This window comes from Bolinopsis microptera, chromosome 9, assembly GCF_026151205.1.
Source record: "Bolinopsis microptera isolate Bmic1 chromosome 9, MBARI_Bmic_1.0, whole genome shotgun sequence".
NCBI lineage: Eukaryota > Metazoa > Ctenophora > Tentaculata > Lobata > Bolinopsidae > Bolinopsis > Bolinopsis microptera.
In genome coordinates, this window is record NC_087080.1 from 13075701 (window position 1) to 13098997 (window position 23297).

Genomic DNA, 23297 nt, shown 5'->3' on the forward strand with positions numbered 1-23297 from the left:
GATCTTCCGTCCAAGTTGTTAGTGTTAGAATTAGCCTTCATTAGCCTTCATACTATCACAGTATCACAGTTAGAGAGGTCTGTAGATTTCTCAAATTGCAGCATTTCTAGAGCTAATACCCATGAAAAGCCCTGGTAACATTCTAATTAGTTAATGAGAAACCCTACAAAATAAGCGAAACATTTCATCAACTCTATCCTGCCTAACCACCTACCGGCTGCAGCCTGCTCGGGAAACTCTAAAATCAAACCAGCCGACTGATTTTGTAAAATGAGGAGACAAACACGAAGTGTCTCACCACACCGCCGAGACCCTTAAAAACCCTACTTTAGCCACTTCTGCCACTACCTACAGAGGTTATATGTCAAGACTCTCAACACCCAGCACTTTAAAAAGAGAGGCCGGATACGTCGGATACTGCAGTGAGTCTTGTAAAGGGTGTGGCTGAACTAGAATGGAGTTTGAGAGGCTTTCCCAGCTGATCTTAGTAAAGTTTAGTGTGCTGTACTGGGTGTTAGTGGTCGTTGTAGTGTTAGTTGTGGTTGTAGTGTTAGTTGTGGTTGTAGTTTTGTATCTGTTGGCATTGCAGTTTTTAGTGTTGGGTGATTTATAACTCCACCTTGGTCACACTTATGCTTGTTAAATGTCACTGTCACACTTTGTGATATCATTGTCACACTGAGTGTCATTATTGTCACACTTAATTAGAGTAAGGCTGTGATTCATGACACTCTGTGACTGTAGTGGTTAAGCTCAAACATTCCGCGAGCTTACGAGCTAGTCTTGTCTCTATTTAGAACAGTTGACACCAACTTATCACAGACACTACTTACCGTCATCGCAAAAACAACTTGAGTTATACCAAAAGTCACATTTATCACATCATGATCAACAACCCGTGAGAATTATCACGCATCACTAAACACGGAAGATGAGATCACAGAAAAACCATCTGACGTCTGGAGATGACACGATCACACTCCTATCAGAGGTTGGAGATCAAGGGTATCACCATCCACCTACTGTCATCTACTCAACGTCATGTTTAACACTTATCTCATCATATCCATAATATGTTATGTATATTTAAGCTGCTCACTGCTGAGCCTGGGGACCTGTTACAGTTAAGCCATTGTAGTACAGGGTTGCAGCTCGACTGTTTCCGATTTCTGGGATAATAACGCTTGATTTGCAGGAGCATGGCACGGCCAGCCCAATATCGTTTGATACTTCAAATGTTTTTGCGATGTTTAGTTGCATGCTATATGTTTGTTGGGGAATGTTTGTAGTGCTTGACGGGGTTGTGATTGTGAGTTACCTTAGTTCCCAAAAATTTGTGTGCCATTATATTGAGCACAATTTATTTGAGCCCGAAAAATTTGGGCAGAAAATTTGAACTCATTTGGGCGACCGAAAATTTGGGCACAAATTCTTCGAAAAATGAACGATTTTCCACTAAAATTTCAGTTAGATATTTGCCTTAGTTCATTATTATTCCTTACTATTCCAGTCATTTTGCTTTAAATTTTAAGCATGTAGGTGGTAGTCTGAGTTGTTTCACATTATGAAATTTACGATCTGCCCAGTAACTACTAAAAAATACAGTGATGATGGCACAGTACAAAATGATAGATTATATACAATAGTGATATTTAGTCTCTCAATCAGATAGTTTAGTCTACTTACACTCAGCATATCTTATCATACCCCTTTCACATACAATTATCATTATGACGCCTCACCAGATGGTCGAAAGGTTGGGAAGAAAATTAAAAGGTTTACATCATGATCTATCAAACTAAGCGACACATACGCTTAGCTTTGGGGAAAACAAAGGTGTACATAATTGTGTGTAGCGAACTACTGTAAACCCGGACCAAAGGTCAAGTCTAATTTTAATTAACCAGACATTCATTTAAAATATAAGCCTTTTTACTTGGTCAAGCCATGAATGACAGATTAGAAAACTAAAATTTCAAATATTATTTCACTTGGATATGAAGAAAAAGCCATCTTTCTATAGATTTCAGGGCCACAGGCCAAATGCCAAAAGTTTGGTTAGCAAAAAATTTAGCAGACGGAAAAGATTTATGCAATTAATTTGGTCTGCAAAAAATTTGGGCGAGAGGCCCGCTCAAATTTTTTGTCGCCCAAATTTTTGGGAATTAAGGTAGGTATTCATTGTGTTTGTAGTATGGTGATATTTGTGATATAGAGCTTTCGGTGCTTGCTATTGTCTTATTGTCTTTGATGTTAATGATATTATGCGAAACTAAAACATTCATCCACGAACCTTATAAGTTTAACAACCTTGCTGCTACAGAATTGTAGGTAATAGTTCACCTTAGCCATTAGTTAAATAACTGTAAGGAATTCACTTTTACCCTACCTTTTCTATGAATTACAATTATCGCTATCGTGTTATTCGTCCAGATTCTTTATTAATTCTTGCCATGTTATACTGTTATAGCTAACCGTTTAGGTTTATCTCTTCTGAATAACTAGATATCGACTCTTCAATGGCTTCTTTCTTATATTATAGGTATGGGAAGCAGTCAAGCAGAAATAGACGTTAGGTGACCAGGAGGTGTCATTAACAATTGTTAACCGTCGGGAGCTAACTTGTAAAATCAAGTTATTTCTTTTACAACTATAAACTGATCGCCATCTCTTTGACATGGTAATATCTAAATTGCTTCAATTTCTTTAATTCTTTGGCATATTCACATTTCACAAGGCCGGCCAACAAAATATTATTAACGATTATTAGTGGTAATTGCTGTTACGGCTTATATAAAGTTAAACACGAAAGACAAATCTTCATGTTCACGTATTGCCAGGCAAATGTTGTTAGCGTGAATAGGACCGTCAACCTCGATGGTTAGATCATATCCGTGAACCTTAAATGCCATTTTGAATTCCCAGTATAATTCTAACTATATCAGTCAAATTTTATACAGGAACGTTTTTACTTGCTTTTTCGCCGAGATTTCGTTAAAACTTTTGATCTTGAAGGTAGAATTTCACAAATTCGGGTCCGGTTACTGTAAATATTTTGGTTGTCATGAATAAAACTGTACGTGAAAAAGGCTGTACAAGTAATTTCATGTGCAGTGTCCAATAACGGCAACATCCAAATTATTTTCCAATTTCCTTGCGGTTAAAACAAGGAACAGTTAGGACTGGGAAAAGAAGGCTGGAAGTACTACTAAAGAATGCAAAGCTTGCGGTCGATAAGGATGTTGCATGTTCATGTTGGCTAATTTCACCCACAAATACCTCACATTTCTTTTAATTTTGAGAGATGAACATTAGATCATGATGACGCGAGGTTATTGTAATCTACCAAAGTACCATCTCGACAGTATGACAACCTGACAACTTGTACAAGTTCTCTGCAGGGTTATAAATTAAAACTGATCCGCATCATCACGGCAGACTACACGTTTTCCTATTCCTAATATGGGGTTATTTTGGGCCTCTACAGTCTCCAACTGTCATGATTCCAGAACAGCACATATCCGAGGCTATAAGAGATATGCTCTCTACAGTGAGGAGGAGTGGAAAGCTAGGTACCATTAATGAGTGATGACAAGTTATTGGTGCCCTGTACACCACACTGTTTCACTCCGTGACTCTAGATAAGTCCGATGACAATCCCTTTTCTGATACCATGATGTTGTTGGTGTATTGTTTACTAAGCGGAATTATTTGCAAAAAAGCGAAATAATTATTATACGATCTTTATTTCAATGCTCAAGTGAGCTCTGAAGTTTTTAGACTGATTTACTCATCTCGTGAGATGTGAGATCTCACTTTAAAGTTTAATCCACTTTGTTAGGAAGCTGCGCGGCTCCAAAGTTATTTCACTGTCTCCTCACTGATAATCAGTTAAGGTGGGCAGTTGTACAGGACCACTATCGAGGCTTCTTCTTGTTTCTAAATTTGACGTTTTGTACCTCATATCTTGTAACTGAGTTGCGTAACGTTAACATAGCGGGGTCTGCGGGGCCCTTTGTAATTGCTGAGATGTTGTACAATACGCTGATATGTTTACCAGAACTCTTAAGAGGGGGACTTCTTATCCCTCGCCAATAAACCTCATCTGTTCGACTCGGAATGTAAATTTCGTTTCGTAGAGTCTTTGCTGTTTCTTGGTATTTGCTAGAGCTTTTAGTAGGTATGTGTGGGTACGGTCACTAATGTGGGACAAAATAATATCGTGACGTGAGGATTCTTGCACCTGGCTTAATTTTAATTTAATCATTATGCTTTCGTCTTGTATCTTCATAATTTTAGAGTTCTTGTTATTTATTACCTAGATTCTTTAGTCTTATCTTCGTCCTGGTAAGTATTGAGCCTCAATGGTGGCTGTTATGGTATTACTATTGGTCACACCTAAATGTATTTAAAATGTTATTCCCGATAAAAGTGCAAGCTTTTGCCTTTTGTGGAAAATTTGAGGTCGAGGATAGAGGAATGGAATGTTAGACTTCAAACACAAAGAAATATTTTCCGATGCTAACAATATATTGCTCATTATATTGTAGGTTTACAACCTACCAGGACGCGCGCCGAGTTGGACTCGTCGACGGTCCAATATATGGAACAGATATTTTACGAGTATCACCCGTTAACTCATTATAGCGAGTAATCTAATCCAATTTTATCTTAAAAGTTAAATATGTTAGAAGTCCTTGTCAAATCATCCACCATGTACATGAAACTAAACTCGTTGTATATTTTTCTTTAACGGAATACCGAATATCGCATACCTTCTTAATTTTCATTCGATTAATATGATTGGATATCAATTCCTCATTATAAGCTTTTATTTTCACAGGCTTTTAATTTTAGAGGCTTTCGCAAATAATTCTACTAATACTATTGATGTAGAGTATGATAAAATTAAAAAACAAGCCCGTTTGAAATTCAATCAGTATTAGTGTACGATAACTATAAGCTCCTCCGCTCAGCGCTCAGTGCTCATTCAGGCATCTTATTGAGAGTTGATCGATTTTCATGTTCATAAACTCATTACAGAGTAGTCAGTATTGTCAGTAGCGATCAATTACCTCTATCATATAATTATCATATCTGGAATGCCAGTTTCAGATAAATGTAGCCGAAATAGTCCTGATATGTATCGGGTATCCCGCTATTGCTTGCCAAAATTGTGTACGTGTGCGTTTGTATGATCTTGTGTGCTTTCAACGGTGATAGCAGATTAATTATAATGTGTATTTTGATGACTGTTATTTTAATTCATCCATTATCCTATCAGTATCACTGATTGTATCAGTGTTTATAATTATATTCTCCGTTAAGTTAACATTTACTGCTCTATTGTTCCCATTCACACACCAGTTTCGTTTTTAAACAAAGCGCCTGCGGCCTGACATTCGTATTTCGTCACAATGTACATCTACAACTTAGAGCTATCGTTCGACCTTCGCTGTATACAATACAGCTCATTGAGTTTTATTTCTGGAGTTTATTGGCTTGTAGCCAGAACTAGTTCACTGTTAAATTTTCCGTCGCATTATGAAGCCCACGTGCTGCTTATAACTTTAACTACTTGCAGCTTTTGTCTACAATGAATTAAAAGAGTTGGGACCAGAATTACCGTGATAACCGTGCTCTTAATTTCCTTTATGTGAACTAAGACGAAGCTAAGGATATATCTTACTAGTTACTCCAATTGTTCATAAAGCTCATCACTGTAGAAGGAGAGATTATTTTTAAATATTGTTTAAAATTAGATTGCATATCCTCAGTGCAGAGTCCCGCCTTAATACCATTATTACGGCAAGTAATTACCGAGGAATTAAGATGGGGCAGGGCCCAGTTTGAACTTCGTCTGTCATATTAAGCACTAGCAGGCTATCTAGTTGCATATGCATTAAATATCCTTTCGGCTTTTGTGTGTTTGCAAGTATCAATATATTACAAAGGAGTTGTTCGAGCTATTTAGTAATAAATAGTGTTTAGTGAAAATAAACCCGCTTTCGCTTTAATTCTATAATGTTATTAGTGACTTTATCTCTCTTCAGTTTTGTAAAGCATCGAGAAGTTTTGAAATAGTACTAGTAGACGAATATTTGTGATATTTTCAATTTATCGATTGTGCACACCATTTTAATGCAAATTTAATGTAAATATTTTACTTGAATAAAATTAATCCAATAAATTTATAGATTGAAGAATTATCATAATTTTAGCACCTCTGAAAGTTTAAAAGCTTCAGCTTTTAGTTCATTCGACACCGTGGTGGATGCACCCTTACATTGCATTATCTAAACCCTCTTAAAGTATTGTAAATTCCAATTCGTCTGTAGCCTTGTAGCTGATCTAGTGATCTAGGTGTACCGTGTACCTTATAACCAAACCCGTATCTGGTATCTAATTATAGAGACGGAGGGTCCAGATCTGTCGACAGATATATAGCCGGGTTTTAAAATTGACGGGTCGTTCTCCGAGCTCAGCTTATGTGTCTTATGTTATTACTGAAAAACTACAGATAAGTGTCGTATGTGATTATAACTGATTATTGGCAAGCTACCGTCCTATATATTCATTAGTCAGTGTAGTCAGTGTAGTAAATGTAGTCAATGTAGTCAATGTAGTTAATGTATTCAATGTAGACAATGCCGTTGAACGTTAAGCTTGCTCAGATTCTACCCGCCCCAGATTTCCCCCGTTTACAAACCCAAAGGCCTCGTATTAACACTGAACACATAGAATATTAACAAAGTAAATTAAATATGTGTGAAGAACAGTTCGTTAGTTAAGTTAAGTTAAAGAAGGTTTGGAAATGTTGGTAGATTATAAAATTGTACTTGAGCTTGTTTTGTATTTGAGTAGGTTCATTATAGAGCATCTGAGTCACTTAAAAAATAGTTTCGATCATGTTTAGTTGATAATAGTTGAATTAGCGTGTGCACGTTTAAAGAAAAATGTACATTTCATCGAATTACTTTTATGATGTCAATATTATAATGGACTCATTATTTTTGCGGTGTTCAGTATAGCCTGCTTTTATATAATGACTCTATTTCTGTTCGCAGATGCTACTGACGTGTACATTTTTGACAGAAATTTGAAGATTTTGTTTGGCACGTCAACGAGTATGATTTAAACCATTGCTTGATATTCATCAATGATCAAAGATTTGATCGTCTTAACTCATTTGAATAAATTGAAAGCTATGCACGTTGCTCATGCTAGTAATTTAAATTCTTGACCTTTAAGAATTCCGAATTCAAAACTATCGTCGACAAAAATAGTTTAGTCTTACATAGGTGCTACTGCATAGTTTTGCTGATTGTTTGCTGTTCACACTTAATAGACATTGCATTCTTTTAAAACGACTTCAAAAATAATTTTGTCACTGTATTAGGACTGTATATCATCACATAGGTCTGGAACATATAGCACTAAGCTGTTTAACTTCATAAATATGATCCAATAATGCAAGAATCTAGCGTTACAAAGTTATGAAAATATTAAAAATCTAATTTCACACCGCTGCCGCCGTATTCAGTTGGCCGTCTAATATTGTGCAAACACAATATTGAATTCAATGATGGTCTTACACTTAGGCCCCATATTTTAATGAGTTTTCCCTGGTTTTTGTGTGTTTAATAAATGGTGAATAGTTTAACAAAAGTTTAACAAATACCTCGTACTAGTAGGATCTAACATGCCCCGCGCGTGATTTGCAACATTCTGAGTTTGAGACGGACCTAGTAAGTAACGTGGCTCACATCTTTACAGCTCGGCGAGGCTTCACCATCTCGTCAAATCCTAGCTCACGAAACACAACATATCATCTATGTCATAACGGACCTTGGCTTGGCTCTCCAGCATCAAAAAATAGTCCGATAATTGCATAATTATTGTTGATAATATTTTGGTCGTGATTTCGGCCACCTATGTTAAGCATTTACCTTAAAATCAAAATTTGAAATAGCATGTCATGTCGTTTCGAGCATTGGCCAGCCTCGAGGCTGGGAATTTGTAAAGTATTTGAAAAATCCAGGGCGTAGGAATTCTTTGCAACGGCCGAGTTTCTGATAGTTTTACGTCTGGTAACGTTGCAGCTGAGAGGGACATTTCTAGCGTCAGATAATATATTTATACCTGAATTCTTTGTGGCCGCTTTAGCAATGTCTGTATCTCCGGTTTGAATGTTGGAGTTGTTATTTGAGGGCCTCGAAAGAGAACTTCCTATCTTTGTGTAACTGTACTATAAGTGATATTGTACTATAAGTGATATTGTTGGTGCCATCTGTTATAAGTGGTATCCATAATATTGATGTCACTGAGTGCCAATGAAGATATTAAAATTGGTGTCCCGTCAAATGGCTATAGCTCGGATAACTTTTTATAACCTTTAAAAAAGCCTGTTTCGTCTGTTCGCCTTGGGTTCTTGTATACTTGTGTACGCGGCTGCGCATGCCCCCCCCCCCCCCCTCTGCACCGTCCCGCCATGGACGAGATGATGGGTCGGGTGGGTCGGACAGGATCTGACGAATAAACTTTAAATCTGTGTAAACTAATAAATTAATACGTGTATAAATTGTTAATACATCCACGATATCTAGTACCTTTGTTATGAACATTTATTGTGACCATGTTTTCGATTGTTCCCGGTGTAGTCGGAGTCAATGGTTAACTTGACCATTGTTTAATATTTTTCTTTTATCAATGTATTAATACTTAGCTCCGTCGGTACCGTTAGTTTTGTCTCAAGCCAATTGTATTGTAATCTTTGTAATCTGTGTAATCATTGTTATTATTGTAATCATTGTAATCATTGTAATCTTTGTAATCTTTGTAAACTTTTCAGCACCAATTTATTCAGATAAAGGGTGCTGAAGAGTTTTAGACGGAATTGGTTAAGTCCATTGTCAACAGCCATAGATTTCATTTTTATTGACTCATCTTAAGACCTCAATTTTCAAAGAACAATTCCATTCAGAATTCGTTCATATTAAAATCATATATAAAACTACGAAGCTGAACAACACGAACGCTGATGATATCTTGCTTGTGCTGAAAATACTTAGTACACTATGACAGCCATGGTGATATCTTGCGTCAAATTCTAGAAGTTTTTTTGACAAAAATAATTTAATTTCGATTTACAGCAGTCTATAACTGTCAGTACATCTCCCTGTTGATGCTCTAATTAGTGCTATAATGCTCTATACAGTCTCATTATCACATTCAGTTTTAGGTAAGGTCACAATGCGGTTACCTACTTCTTCTCCACTTTATATAGGTACTCGCTAACCATGTGCTATCGATGTCTGGCTTTTTATTTTTGTATTACAGAAAGCAGATTTTGTCATTTGCCGCAAATAAAAGCAGCATTAACAGACGTATTCTCCAGTATATCAAGCTATTTTTAGCATTTGTTTCATGTGTATCAGCTGGGTAACTCTTATGACGGTATTGTTTCCATTTGGATTTTTTACATGAAGCAATATTAGTACGTTCACAATTATCGTAGCGATAAAAACTTGTCTAACAAATAAATATAGCTTAGTTGTAGTGCACGTATGTATACGTTCACTAAAACTCATCTGACGTTCTAAACGTTTTGGATAAATTATGCTAGTAGTGTTCAGTAGGATTCACGTACTCTAGTTCGACACACAGTATAGTTCGACTTCGACAAATTAAATTCGCCAGATATCACCCCTGTCGTACTTCGGTACGTGTCGAAGCAGGCGAACTAGAGTCCAGGTAGCGTACTCTAGTTCGACAAATAGTTTCTGCTTGTGATCCAATGGCTATTGCTGGGTCGTCATCATAGGATCACAAGGTTCAATGGCAGATAAAACAATTTTCTGACATCTAGCAACCATGAGCGGTTAGAAATTCCAGAACCTTTCAGTATAGTTTTAATTCTCCTGTTTGCCACTCAGTTCTGGTCTAGCTAACAGGAAAATATATTGATATCCGACTGTTTTCGATTCAGCAGCTAAATCTCTAGACCAGTACTCGGTTACTAGTTGTTTGTGATAATATAAAGTGTGGTATGTGGTCGATATTTATATAGCGTACTGTACAATCTAGATCTATAAAACGGAGTACGAGTTACTACGTCAGTCTTTTATCTCTCCGCTAAGTCTACAATTCTGCTAACTAACAATTGACTTAAGAGTATGAGGACAATTAAATGTTCATAGATGTTCATTAATAATTATCAGTTGGAGAAATTGAGATTTCAAAAAGTTTATTTTCATGAATTTTTGTTTTTGATAATCACTGACGTTCACTAACGTTCAATAACGTTCACTACAAAATTGCTGGAACGTGCGTTCAATACGTCAAAATCCACCGTTCACTACAACTTATAGTAACAAATAAATAATACCCAGTATCTATCGAATTATCAATTATTAGTATCATCGCTACGTTTTAATGTTAATGTTTAATGCGGGAGAACTAAGTAAAAAGTAAAGAATACGCGCCGTTCGCTTACCAGAAGTCTCAGCTAATATTGTCACACATTTACTTTGTAGGACTTCCAAGTAGGACCCCACACCAGTCACCCTATGTTATTAAAGCTGTTTTATAGTTTTACATGCAGGCCACAGGTCCTTTTGCTGTGCTACTGCCTTTTGAACTGTCAGGCTTTGATAAACTTTTTTTTTGCTGCGTGACTGCGTGAGCCTTTACTTCTGTGTTGTCCCGATTCGTTCCGAAGAAATGCAAACATTTAAAAGTTTACTGGACGGTGCCAGGATCCATCTCTACAGGATGTTCGATCGTGGGGAATCAACTAAGTCTGAGGTTCTCAGGTAATGAAAAGTTGGGTCATCATTGTCCGGCAGAGTAAACATATCATCCTATTTTTATTTCCCTTATTATTACATTATTATCATTTATGGTCTGATGTCCTCAGGTGATAAAAAGTTGACTCATTCTCGTCCGGCCACAGAATAAAATATCATCTTATTTTTAATTGCCTTAAAGTAAATAATATTATTATTATTATTGTCATTTACGGTATGAGGTCCTTTTTAATTCTCTTAAAGCAAATATCATTACTATCATTTGCGTTTGTTTCCATTAACAGCCCCTCTAAACTTTATCTCTTCTTAATTAATTAATTGATTAATCATTATCTTCGTCAGAATGATAGTCTGCCATGAACTTCCTCCCATGATCCCCTCGGTGCCCAGAAGAAAGGTCTCCTTTACCGATGATACTCTTATTGAACATGCCATCATATCAGGTAACTTAAATAGTCGTGTTATAATTAATATAGATTTCATTAAAACTTATTTAGTGCTTTTTTAACGGGGATATATTATTTGAGGTGGAAATTTTCGAAAGAAATTCGAAAATATCTCTTTTTCCATCCAAATGATTGTAATTTGGGCGTGGGATATGATTTAAGTTTCTTGATTGTTCTAGAAACTCAGTAGTTAGGAAAGGGAAGTCCATCTCGTTAAAACTTGTCTCACTTTTTTGACTTCTTAGCGGCTAGAAGGCTCAAGAAACTTAAATCATATCGAAACTAGTGAAGGTATATCAATTATCTGACAGAATTACTCAGAATTCACGCTAAATTTATCACACACTATGCCGTCTACATTAAGTTTAAATTTATCACTTTTATACCTGTTTCAATTCTAATGATATGTCTGGTGAGCTAAGTGTCCTATTAAACTTCTGGTTGTGATGTCACACTATTTATAACCGGGTGTTAATTTGCTAAGTGTGATAAAATGCATTATCCCTCACTACAGCTACACATCATGACATTTCCCCAGTAGCAAGCTAATGATGTAATATCACATATTTGATATTTAATTAATTGTTAAAGAATGTCTCACCAAAATACCTGACCTTTCTTCGTGAATGCATGTTGATTGTTGAATGTGATGAATAAATCTTGTAGAATGTGACCGGAAATATGAAGTGAACTTGCAGGGGTTCGTTAGGGCGGCCTTCGATATTGAGTTGATAGCTCATAGCAGTATCTTATCATGAGCGTACAAAACTGTGGAATGTTTGTCAGCTTACTCTTTAAACAGTCGATAAGAATGCTTCCCAAGAAATAAATAAGGAGTCTTATAAATATGACAAATAAAGTAAAACTTTATTTGATGGATACCTCTGGAAAAACTCTCCATCCCTTCATTTTATGAAACCATAGGAATTAGGAATCTCTGGCTATAGTGAAGGAATTCAAGCTCAACAATATCGTTTGTCAATGACGAAGGATATTTGTAACACAGATTGCCGCAAAATCACGTACTTATAAAAAATTCACTAGACCAAAATAAATATTTCTGACCTCAACAACCGCAAGAATTTTGTAGAATGATGTGTCGATGAAGAGTAACAATCAGTGCTAGGTTCCTAAATGTGTGTCCCTCCACTTAACATGTTTCTCTTTCAGAAAATGTAGCAGAACTGTCCGGAATGTTTGACCGACAAGGAAGTCTCAGCCCAAATTCCATAATCTTACAAGGAGAGAGCCCCCTACATATCAGTGTTAAAAAAGACAGACTTAACTCAACCAAGGTGTTATTAGACCAAGGAGCCGATGTGAATCTTCAGGTACAGTCATTGAACAGTGAATTAACCTTCCACTTTGACTTTTTTACAAAAGGGTAGATGGAAAAATGCCAACATTTTTATGTTTTCTCCGTTTTCTAATGTTTTATTTTTAAACCAACTCGAGAGAAATGACCAAAAATTCCATAAGGCTAGGAGACTGTAAACCTAGCAGAATAAATGACCATTGCACTAAAAGTATGAAAATTAGAAAAATTATCCAATGTATGACTCAGACTAACTTAAACTTAAAGTTTAGGGTAAAATTTTCTTTACAGTTAAGTCCTATTAACTTTAATTTCGAAGCCAAACTTTAAAACCAAACTCTAAACTCTTTTACTGAACCAGGACGACGAAGGACAGACCCCACTGCACTACGCAATAGCTAACGATAATATCGAGTTAGCAGGACTGCTTATTGACTCAGGAGGTGACATGTTTTGTCATGACGATCACGGTATTCTACCTACTGCCCTCTTCAAGTCTAGCTCGATGAAATCCTTTTTAAATGATAGGATTTTCGAGCACACGTTGGCGAGTGAGTCTAATTCTATAAACATTTTTATAAACATTTTTAATTCGAATGTCAATAAAAAAATTCTATAGTTTCGGTTTCGGTTTCAAATTCATTTACACCTAAGGCCTGAAACGCCCAAATGCAAAATGTTGACCAATACTCCTGCACGCATTTGTGTATGTTCTCACAAGGTTGCGGCTGGATCTATAAGAAAAGCGATAAAAACGTAGTTTTTATTCTATTTCTAAACACTAACAATTGGAACTTCTTCCCAGATTTGTCAAAAGTTCTAAATAAATCAGACTCAGATGACAGCACTTCTGAACAGGGTTGTAAGGGATTTCGACGAGGCTTAAGTGATTCTAATTTGGTAAGAAAATTCTCCTGTGGCTTATTTAATTATTTCCAGGTTCATATAAATGTTTGAAAAGAAAAGGCATCAGCATCAACAAAATTCATTATCTTGGTATAACAGGTGCTTTCTTTTAACTTTTTTAACAAAGTAAATGTTCAGACGTACATGACGAATCAAAAGAGACGGATCCGTTCCCGAACCTTCTCTGACAGCGGACTACAAAAACCAAAGAGTATCCTGAAGAAAACCTCAGCGTATGCTCCTAGAGTTTCCAAAGTTTTTGAAGCAGGAGAGAGCTCAACAGAGAGTTTGTTCAGTGTTGAACAACAGCAGGAAGAGAAGCGACAGAAGATGTTGTCTAATGAGCAGGAGTCTATCAGGACGGACAGTAGTACGCCGACAGCCGGGCATAAGAATCGTAGAGGGAACTTTATTGTCAGAGCCATCTGGAGCACCAAGAAGAAATTCAAATTTAGTTTGATCAAGAGGTGAAGATTTACTGAGTGTGGATCGGATGTCGATATCAGATATGATAATGTGAATGTTTAAAGAAATTACCACCTGATCTCTTTAGAATAGTTCATGTCCATGTAATGTTACAGTTACTACCAGAAGTAGATGAACCGAAGAGAAAGTATTGACAATTAAGGTGATGGTAACATTTAGGAATAGAGTGACTCTGACTTTAGCAGCATTTAGTAGTACAGTGCTTGAAGAGACTCAGATGTTTTTACGGCTCATCAGATCAGTTGGATTTCAGATGGATTGAGATTAGGGTTTTAATGAGTGCTCATTAAAAGAACTTTATATCTTACGGAACATATATTAGGACATTGACCTCCTAATGCTATTAACGTGAATAAAGGGACCGTTAAGGTAAGTCAGATGACAGAATGTGTTGTTTCGTAAAGATTAGTGCAAGATATTAGACCTTCACTAGTTTGTAGCTGTGTAGACTGTAGACTGTAGCAGTAGATACAAAATGTGCCCTTATTGAATTACATTAAGTTATGACAATTATTAGTATCATTGATGAGATGGTCCAAGGACCAAGATGACACATTTGTGACTGTTTCGATTACTTTTCTTATTACTTGATGGACATATTATATTAGAGAATAGGAAAGTTGCTTGAAAGTAAAACAAGTTATGAGCGTATTGCTTGTAAATTTAGAAGTAGTCATGGTGCCCGCACGTGATGTGATGTTGTAGAGAGATTCGGCACAACCATTGCATTTGCATAACATTTTAATTCGATTATGATATGTATTATGTGCAAACTAAATTCATTTTGTGGTATTATTAATATTTGAATAGTAAGTTATTTAATTTTTTAATAAAACCTACAGTCGCGTTTCTATTGCTTCCAAATATTTTTATTTGTTTGACCAAGGCGTGGGTGAAATACCAATTTAAACATGGACAAACGTTTAGTATTAGTTTTCTGACTTATCATCGCCATTTACAGTCGGACAAACCAAAATATAGCACAAATTTGAGCGACCCATAGCCGTTAGCGACTACAGTAAAACCCCGATTTACTGCGCCCCGATTTACTAATACTATACCGCAAACCCCGATTTACAGCGGCTGTTTTCTTTCCCCAAATAGGGTTTAACATGCATAATGTGAACAAACAATACCCCGATTCACCGCAAACCCCGATTTACCGCGGTTGTTTCCTTCCCCCAAACTCCCGCGGTAAATCGGGGTTTTACTGTAATAAGAAAAGCTCATTAAAAAATAAACTATTTTATTTTAGTCCAACCTAGCTTGTAGCTAAGCAATTTTACTATTCTTAGGTTGGCCATAGCAGAAATGTTAAACAGTATTGCAATCATTCGATTACTGCTCCATAATTGAGCTTATTTCTGAATATTCCCCAAAGGATACAATTTGTCTTCATAATAAAACTTGATAAAAGTGTAAAAATTGTACAAGACGTAATTTATAAGTATTAAGCGCGCAATAATAAAATTGTCTCATAAATCATAATTATAATGATCCAAATATAAACCACGAAATAAACCCGTACCAGTATTCAGTATTATGCAAACTTCAGTTCTTAGATTAAACCAGTAAATCATTGATAACAACTATTATCTATCAACATAAATCTGTCCGGTTATCATATCTTCGTTTCATCGCTATTCTTCCTGCTACTAAGTTTAGGAGATATCTCGGAAGGGGAAGTAGCACGATTATCTGACAGATCCTTCTCCATCTTCTTCTTTTTCTGAACTCTCTTCTTCAGGTTCTCCAGATGTAGGACCATGTTGGGGTTCTCCAGGTCCTCAGCTAAGCTGAAACAGGACCGCTCGTCATAATCCTGCGGAAGGAAAATAGAAATTTAGGTTACAGTGAATTCCAAGAAGATGTGTTAAAATGAGGTCTATAAGGGACGTTAATTAATCGTTCTGAGTCTCCCATTAAAATTGCAAGTTTAAAGAAAAAGACAATACTTATTAGCTCACCTTTGCTTGAATGTCAGCCCCATTCTCAACAAGACGTGTTAACATATCGAAATCATTGTTATACACTGCCCAGCATAGAGTTGAAACCTGGTCATAGTAGTATTATTGGTCATATGCTCCATCAATATTTTACATATTGCAATGTCGAAAGAAGAATCCATTCGGTTTTAGACACAACACTATACAATCAGGAATATCAGCTGAAAATGAAGAATAAGCACAAGCACTGACCTCCATCTCTTTTGTCATGGATAGTTTAGCTCCTGCGCTCCTGAGATGTTTGCACACATTGTCGTGTTTATGCTGCACTGCTTCAAAGAGTGGGGAGTAACCGAACCTTAGGGAGGTGACTCAAGTCAGAGCATGGAGGGTTTTAACAATTAACTTTAGGGTTTGTTGAACTACAGTACGTGCATCGGACTACAGTACGTGCATCGGACTACACTACGTGTCGAACTAGAGTAATTGTACCGACTCAAGTGAGAGCATGATGTGTTACGGATCACATTTATTGGGATGACAGTATTAAATTGGATTTCTTATAAGAGCACCAAGATGCTGTTTAGGGAATTTATTTTATTATCAATAAATTACAGGACACTTAATTGGCTTTGGACCGTCATAGAAATTCTCCCAACATAGCAGTTCTTTCCCAACATAACAATTGTACAACTACGTCATGTACACAGATATAAGGCTCAACCTGTCCAGGGCGTTAACATCTGCGTGGTTCCAGATGAGTAGTTTAGTGGACTCCAGGTCCCCAACAGAGGTTGCTATGTGGAGTGGGGTCCTGTTATCATAGTCTTTCACCTGACGGAACATTTGTAGTCAGGTAGATTATCCACTTACAGTTACAGATATCAATTAATAAGTTAATAGAAAAGGTGACAGTCGAGACTATAAATTTGCCTTCTAAAAATAACGGTTTATATGGGTATTTTTGTCGTTCTGCGCATATGATGAGCTTACACACTGGAAATACTAAATCACCTCAGATTTATTTTTACAATATGAATTACAATATAAAAAGTTTCCTTGTGTTTCAAAAACGCCAGTATAATACTCACGTTGAGGTCAAGGTCGAGGTGTATGAGGCGCTGGAGAGTGTCATGTTCTTGCATGTACACCAAAGCACATATCAGCGAGGGAACCAGTGCCTGGTGGGGTATTAAATATGTTACCATAACAACTAGATCTGTTGCCATATCTAATTTCTGATAACAACTGATAAATACAAGATCCGTTGTTACTCTATGCTACAAATTATAGCTTTTGTTAACGAGATGAAAGAAATACTTGCTGTTCATGATGAAATAATGCTTAGACATTTAATTTTGCTATAAAAGGTGCTCAATACTTCTTACAACTAACATGAAACGGAAATGTGTATTTATTCAAACTTCAAATAATCGCTAAAAAACAGCAATGACATGCTGTATAGCCGGTTGCTATAGCAGTGACATGCGGACGACATTCAGACTCACAGCGTTAACCGGGTCCAAATTTCTAGGCTTGATATCAAAACTATCAGCCCTCGTCAATAACGGGGTGGATTCTGTCTGAGATAATGATCTATTTGGGGTAAGGAAAATGCAATTTTAAGAGGTAAAGGGCTACTGATAAGATCCAGACTTGTACTTGAATAATAGGCCCGTTAACGCTGTGAGAAATCTAACTATAATTTTTTCGGTATGAAATATCGCCTCTAGATATGTTTATCCTCTTACGAAGGTTGATTTATGACAAGGTTTCTTATTGCATTTTGTAATTGCACTCCATCGACAAACTGGACAGTGCAAATATTACAAATATCAAAAACTATAAAACTTACTGCCTCCATTGCTTCATCTTTTCTGTTTTCTTTAAGTAGAGCCATGAGAACTGTGGAGATCAGATCAGCGTCTAGGTGCTTAGCAGCAATCCTGAAACAATTTGGGGATAAGAAAACAAAATCTTTAATGTGTTTTGAACTTTTGAATGCAAAATATAGTCGATTATAAGATACTTGAGTCTTTATAAAAAATGAAACATTTGAATTATAAAAATGGTTAAAATGGAGGTGAAGTAGGAACAGTTCCTACTTCATTTCCATTTTAACCATTTTGAGAATCCAGCTAAGGAACCAAGCAACTGTAAATTGAGCAAACCTTGCAGCCCGGATTGGTTGGTAGGGGAACTTGGTCTCCATGTACTCCGCAACATTTGGATTTTCTATAACTAAACTGCCAAAGCATTCCATCGGCGTGTTGCCCCATCTATCTGCGAAGATGTTAACTTAAGTGTTTTATTATAGAAAGTGCTTTACAGAAAATGGAGAAATAAAACAGTTGATGGTACATTAGGTTCTGATAGAAATATTTCTGTTTCTGTCGACACAGCAACGTCACAACCAACCACTTAGTTATTCATTTTTGGTTTTCGAATCGCAGTTTGTATTGCTCTTTAACTTTTTTTTCGACAACACCATGCACTATGCAGCCTATATAATAATTGTAGCGCGGACCAGTAGTGCATTGCACAACAAGCATCTTATAAATAATCGATCGGTCGTTCAATCAATCAATTTACATTAACGTATTAACTAAAGTTATGATCGATTTAAAATCCATAGGTAAATGCTGAAAAACCAAAAATTGCTCTAAACTTTATTGCAATTCGACATTTTTGAGACTAGTTAAGCATTAATTTTATATTTTATAATTCGTTGTCTGAGAAAGTGATCTGTGTTGAAGCTAGTAATATATTAATATATAGGATTCACGATTATTTTACTCGTCCGAAAAGAATGCATGGTATGAGCCTAAATATCAAAAAGCGAACCTTTCAGTTCCTTATTGGCGCTATATGTCTCCAGGATCTTCATAGCCGTTCTGTTCTTCCTCGAGTACGCAATGTGCAATGCTGTTCTGTTGTCATAATCCCGTAAACTGCAGTCCACTCCACATTGTAGCCAAACCTGCTCAAAAAGGGTCTTTCACATATTACTTAATCACTACCTAATAAATGACGGAATATGTGACGGAATATGTGACATAATAGGTGAGGTAATATTATATCTGAGGCTTTATTCGTATCCATTTCGTAATGCAACTAGCAAGCATTAAGTATAGGCACCCACAATAGAAACCTTGTTCATATATTTTATATTATTCATCCATTTATTTTATACTATATTTATTTTACATATATATCATATATTATGTATTATCATGTAATATATTTATTATATTCATTTATATCAGCTCATAACACCTACCTCAAGAAGATCATGGTCTTCGTTGTAAACTTGGTAACAGAGAGTTGATGCGATCGCTGTTTTAGGCAAATACACTTTACCTGAAAATGGAATGAAGTAACAAAGTTTATCCAATGTTTAATGTTTATCTAGTGTTTATATCTAGAGGAGTTTAAACAGATACTAAGTACTGACCTCTCTAACAAGTATTATCATAACATTGATTAGTGTTACGATGTTAGAGCTAAAGTGACAGCTGTGTCAATAGATTATATAAAAAGTAGTTAGTTTAAAATAAACTTGATAAACATTAGCCCACCTCCTTTGGAGTGAATAAGTTTAGCGAGCTCGGTGTTTCCTGCCTTCAAAGCGTCTGATAGCGGAGTATTACTGTAGTTATCTTTAGAGTTGACATCAGCGTTCCAGCTCAACAGGAGATTTACCACATCCTGGTTGTTCTCTGCTGCTGCTATGTGAAGAGGGCAACGTCCATCGTAGTCACTGTAAAAAAAGTTTGCAGTTGACTCTAGACCAGATTTAAACGAAAAAGCAACTTAATGGAAAATTGTTTAAATAAGTTTGTTCGACTTCCGATAAGGGACATTAATTAGGATAGAGCGAAATGCTTCAAAACCAAAACATACTAGTACATACAAGTAAAGGCGCCAAAAACTCATATACAATTCGTAGTACAATCAAAAACACATACACAATTATTGTGATCACATGAAACAATTATAATGTTCTAGTTGAGAATCTTATTCTTATTTTTGAGGAACTCGGCTGACATTGCTTGTTTGTCCTCTTTTCGTATTCTCAAAGTTTCGTGTATGTTCCAGATATTGTTAAAGACATTTTGCATCTGACGCCCCCGGGCAACCCTCAACTGAAAGAAACCGGACAATTTATTAACTTCTCCACTTTCGCCACGGTTAAACACTTTGACGTTTGGACAGTCCACCACTTTCTTCCCCGCAGCTTTGAGTCTCAAAAAGAGATCCTTGTGTTCCATGATCTTCAGCTCCTCACTCCAGCAGCCAACCTCTAAAATATCAGCTGTTTTCGCCATGAAAAAGTTGACGGCTGTATCACATCTCGTGCAAGATGGAAAACCAGGGATTGTTTCGTTGGCATAGTAACAGGCCCCTTCGTAATATTTCAATTTTTGCTCACTTGTTCGTTGGTCGTTTTCGTCAAGGGAAGTAAACCATAAAAATCCAGAAAAGTATTTTGTTCTATGAAATTTACCACCGACCAGGGATGCATCTGTAGTGTCCAGAATCTCTGCCAAAAGTTCTATGTCAGTTCTGTTGTATACAATGAAGTCGTCATCAAATAGAAGGAAATATTTCGTCTGAACTAGTTTCACAGCTAGTGTCCTCCCTAGGGATATTCCCAGATCTGACTTGTCTCCAATTATATACTGCAGATTAGGGAAAGAGGCTATTTTACTCATCATTTCATCTGGATATGGGCCAACTCCATCATCATACGCGATCATTGGAATATCGTAGCCTTTGGTGTCTCTGATGGATCGAGCAAGTCGTAACACAAGATGAGGCCTTCTAGCAGTTTTGATCACTGCAGTAACACACTCAGATAAGTTGTAACACCTTTTTACCTCGCTAGAAGGGAGTAGCTTCACAGGGGGTGGTCTCTTGTTTATATTGCAAGCAGGAAAGTTACAGTCAGGATTGTCTGCTGGTGCTGGCTGCGAAAGAGCTTTTCTTCTGGCGATAAAGTTGGTCTCTTCTAGAAGGGTTACACGCGACAGAGTCTCAATGCAGTCTCCGAAAAAAACGGGTGATTTTTCGGAACGTTTTTCAACTGTCTTTCCTGTAAATTCTTTGCGAGAAACACAAAACTCAGCCCCATGAGAACTATCAATGAGCTGAAGGTATGATTCGTTCACAACGCGAAAGCTAGCTGCAGTTGAGCATTCTCCCAACTTTAGGGGGCGTGGTTGAATTTCTTCCGTTGTCAAGGTAACGCAGAGTCCAGAGCTGGAGTAAGCTAATTTACCATCTTGTAGGAAGTGAAATGTATGATGCTGAGTGGGATCACAGAATGCGTACTCCAGATTGGACCCATTTGATGATATGATACACTTCCCATCCTCGACTAGTTGGATCCGAAAGTGGGGGTTTGCCCCGTCCAATGGTATGTGTGAGATGTATATGCCATAACTTATTTGCCCTTGAATCAATAGGTGGATCACTGACGGAAATGAAATTACTATATAGAGAAGAACAAATAGGAAGATTATTTTCTTGGCAGTCGTGGATCTGAGCCTCCCTGCCATTTTCTGCTGAATTGAAAATTTATTGATTACTGGCGACGAAATGAAAGTCTCCACTCACTATTAAACAAAATAAATCATTTACTGTCGAAGGTTCGTGTGTTACAGCTAGGTAAAGAGTTATTTCAACGTTCGTCTATGAAAAAGGCATGAACATCGAAATTACAACATTATGTAAGTTCCTGAAGTACCATCATAACAAAACAGCAGCACGACTTTCCGCAAAAAACCGTAAAAGATATATATTAAGTACAACTTTTTTGAATGGTTCAAAATAACGTTAAATTTTGATAATCAGCAGTCCTATTTGATTGGGCACTATAAAACAAAGGCAAGAAAAGAAACAACGAGTAGGAGGTAAAAGTATATTCCCTGCCCACCCAAACAGCGAGTGGGAGGTATTTAAGTATTCCTTGCCCTCCCAAACAGCGAGTGGGAGGTATAAGTATTCCTTGCCCTCCCAAACGGCGAGTTCGAGGTATTAGTATTCCTTGCCCTCCCAAACAGCGAGTGCGAGGTATAAGTATTCCATGCCCTCCCAAACAGCGAGTGCGAGGTATAAGTATTCCTTGCCATCCCAAACAACGAGTGCGAGGTATAAGTATTCCTTGCCCCCCCCCCCCCCCCAAACAGCGAATTCGAGGTATAAAAATTGCTTGACCACATCAAGGCCCCCTCTCTAAAATTGTATAGTACCGATTTCTTCTCAAGAAACACATTGTTATTGTTCATCGTGTCTTGTGAGGTAGTCACAATACTCACAATCAACAATGTTCACAAATTTCAAACTCATAATACAAGTACAACGTGAGTGTACCTCATCACTTTATTCTTTTATTCCTACTGAGACTCGTGTTTGTAATACAAGAGAACCGCAGGGAATTGTATGATCTGTATAATGAACTGCGAGAGAAAAGTTTCCCTGACCTTGCAAAAGGTCGAAGAAAAACCTAACCACTCTGTTGTACCTTGTCTAATAAAAAGTAAAGAATGATAAAAGTAAAATTCTAATCAGTTACCGCACTTAAATTTAAGGGGGGGGGGGGGTTCACCCCGAAAAACCAGGACCGGTGACCGAACTTTTGAGGGGGTCCCGGACCCCAACCGCCAAACGGTGCCCGCAGGGCAGCCACGCCCATATTTGGTCCAAATCAGGCCCAATTTAGCCAAATACCCTGAACATGCCCAAAACCCAGATTTTAGGTGCTCTTCTTGTAGCTAGTGGTCCCCTGAACTCGTATATGAATTTTCATCAAGATTGGACAAAAATGACTGAGTTATGAGCCAAAACCCATATGACCATAATTGGGCATACGCACCAAATTTGATCGATTTTGGCTCATAAGTTGGTCAATATTTTTGAATGAAACCAACTTTATATGGAAGGTAAGCCTATACTACACATTCTCTATGATTATCAGCTCAATATCTACCTAACTGTTTGCCCGGCAAATTTCAGAATTTGGCCGCCAATTTTTTTTAAAGGCCTAACTCAAAATTCTAATACAAAACTTAAGGTCATGAGGCGATTCTACGTCGATTCTGAAAATTTCATGAACAAATATATATGAAACCCTATTGAGTTCTATTGTTTTGAGCGAAGTCAGTTTTGCAAATATCGCGAACTGAGATATGGGCGATTTTGTTCATTTTTTGCAACTATTTGAACACAGAATCCACAGTTAGGTAGATATTGAGCTGATAATCATAGAGAATGTGTAGTATAGGCTTACCTTCCATATAAAGTTGGTTTCATTCAAAAATATTGGTATTTGACCAATTTATGGGCCAAAATCGATCAAATTTGGTGCGTATGCCCAAATATGGTCATA

General features: G+C 36.9%; 3 protein-coding genes across 9 annotated transcripts in view; 2 read left to right on the forward strand and 1 right to left on the reverse strand.

Moving 5' to 3' along the window:
• LOC134821056 (uncharacterized) overlaps positions 1 to 23297 on the forward strand; it is a 97784-nt gene that overhangs the window by 43746 nt on the left and 30741 nt on the right. The window lies entirely within an intron of this gene.
• On the forward strand, positions 10638 to 14671 carry LOC134820769 (tonsoku-like protein). The gene is made up of 6 exons (XM_063831359.1): positions 10638 to 10814; positions 11151 to 11251; positions 12425 to 12585; positions 12931 to 13120; positions 13375 to 13469; positions 13614 to 14671. The coding sequence occupies exons 1-6, from the start codon at positions 10723 to 10725 to the stop codon at positions 13944 to 13946; spliced, it is 972 nt and encodes a 323-aa protein (XP_063687429.1). The 5' UTR covers positions 10638 to 10722; the 3' UTR covers positions 13947 to 14671.
• Positions 15216 to 23297, reverse strand: part of LOC134820564 (uncharacterized) — a 31448-nt gene continuing 23366 nt past the window's right edge. For 3 of the 7 annotated variants that reach the window (XM_063831012.1, XM_063831013.1, XM_063831011.1), the window contains 11 exons: positions 19486 to 19667; positions 19188 to 19267; positions 18752 to 18887; positions 18079 to 18190; positions 17763 to 17853; positions 17416 to 17490; positions 16999 to 17088; positions 16632 to 16741; positions 16160 to 16265; positions 15929 to 16015; positions 15358 to 15783 (listed from right to left, as the gene is read on the reverse strand). In XM_063831012.1, the coding sequence (XP_063687082.1) occupies positions 15583 to 15783; positions 15929 to 16015; positions 16160 to 16265; positions 16632 to 16741; positions 16999 to 17088; positions 17416 to 17490; positions 17763 to 17853; positions 18079 to 18190; positions 18752 to 18887; positions 19188 to 19267; positions 19486 to 19667 (1270 nt within the window). In that variant the 3' untranslated portion in view covers positions 15358 to 15582. Of the gene's footprint in view, positions 15784 to 15928; positions 16016 to 16159; positions 16266 to 16631; positions 16742 to 16998; positions 17089 to 17415; positions 17491 to 17762; positions 17854 to 18078; positions 18191 to 18751; positions 18888 to 19187; positions 19268 to 19485; positions 19668 to 23297 lie in introns of all 7 variants that reach the window. The other 4 variants (XM_063831016.1, XM_063831017.1, XM_063831014.1 and 1 more) reach the window with 3 other exon arrangements.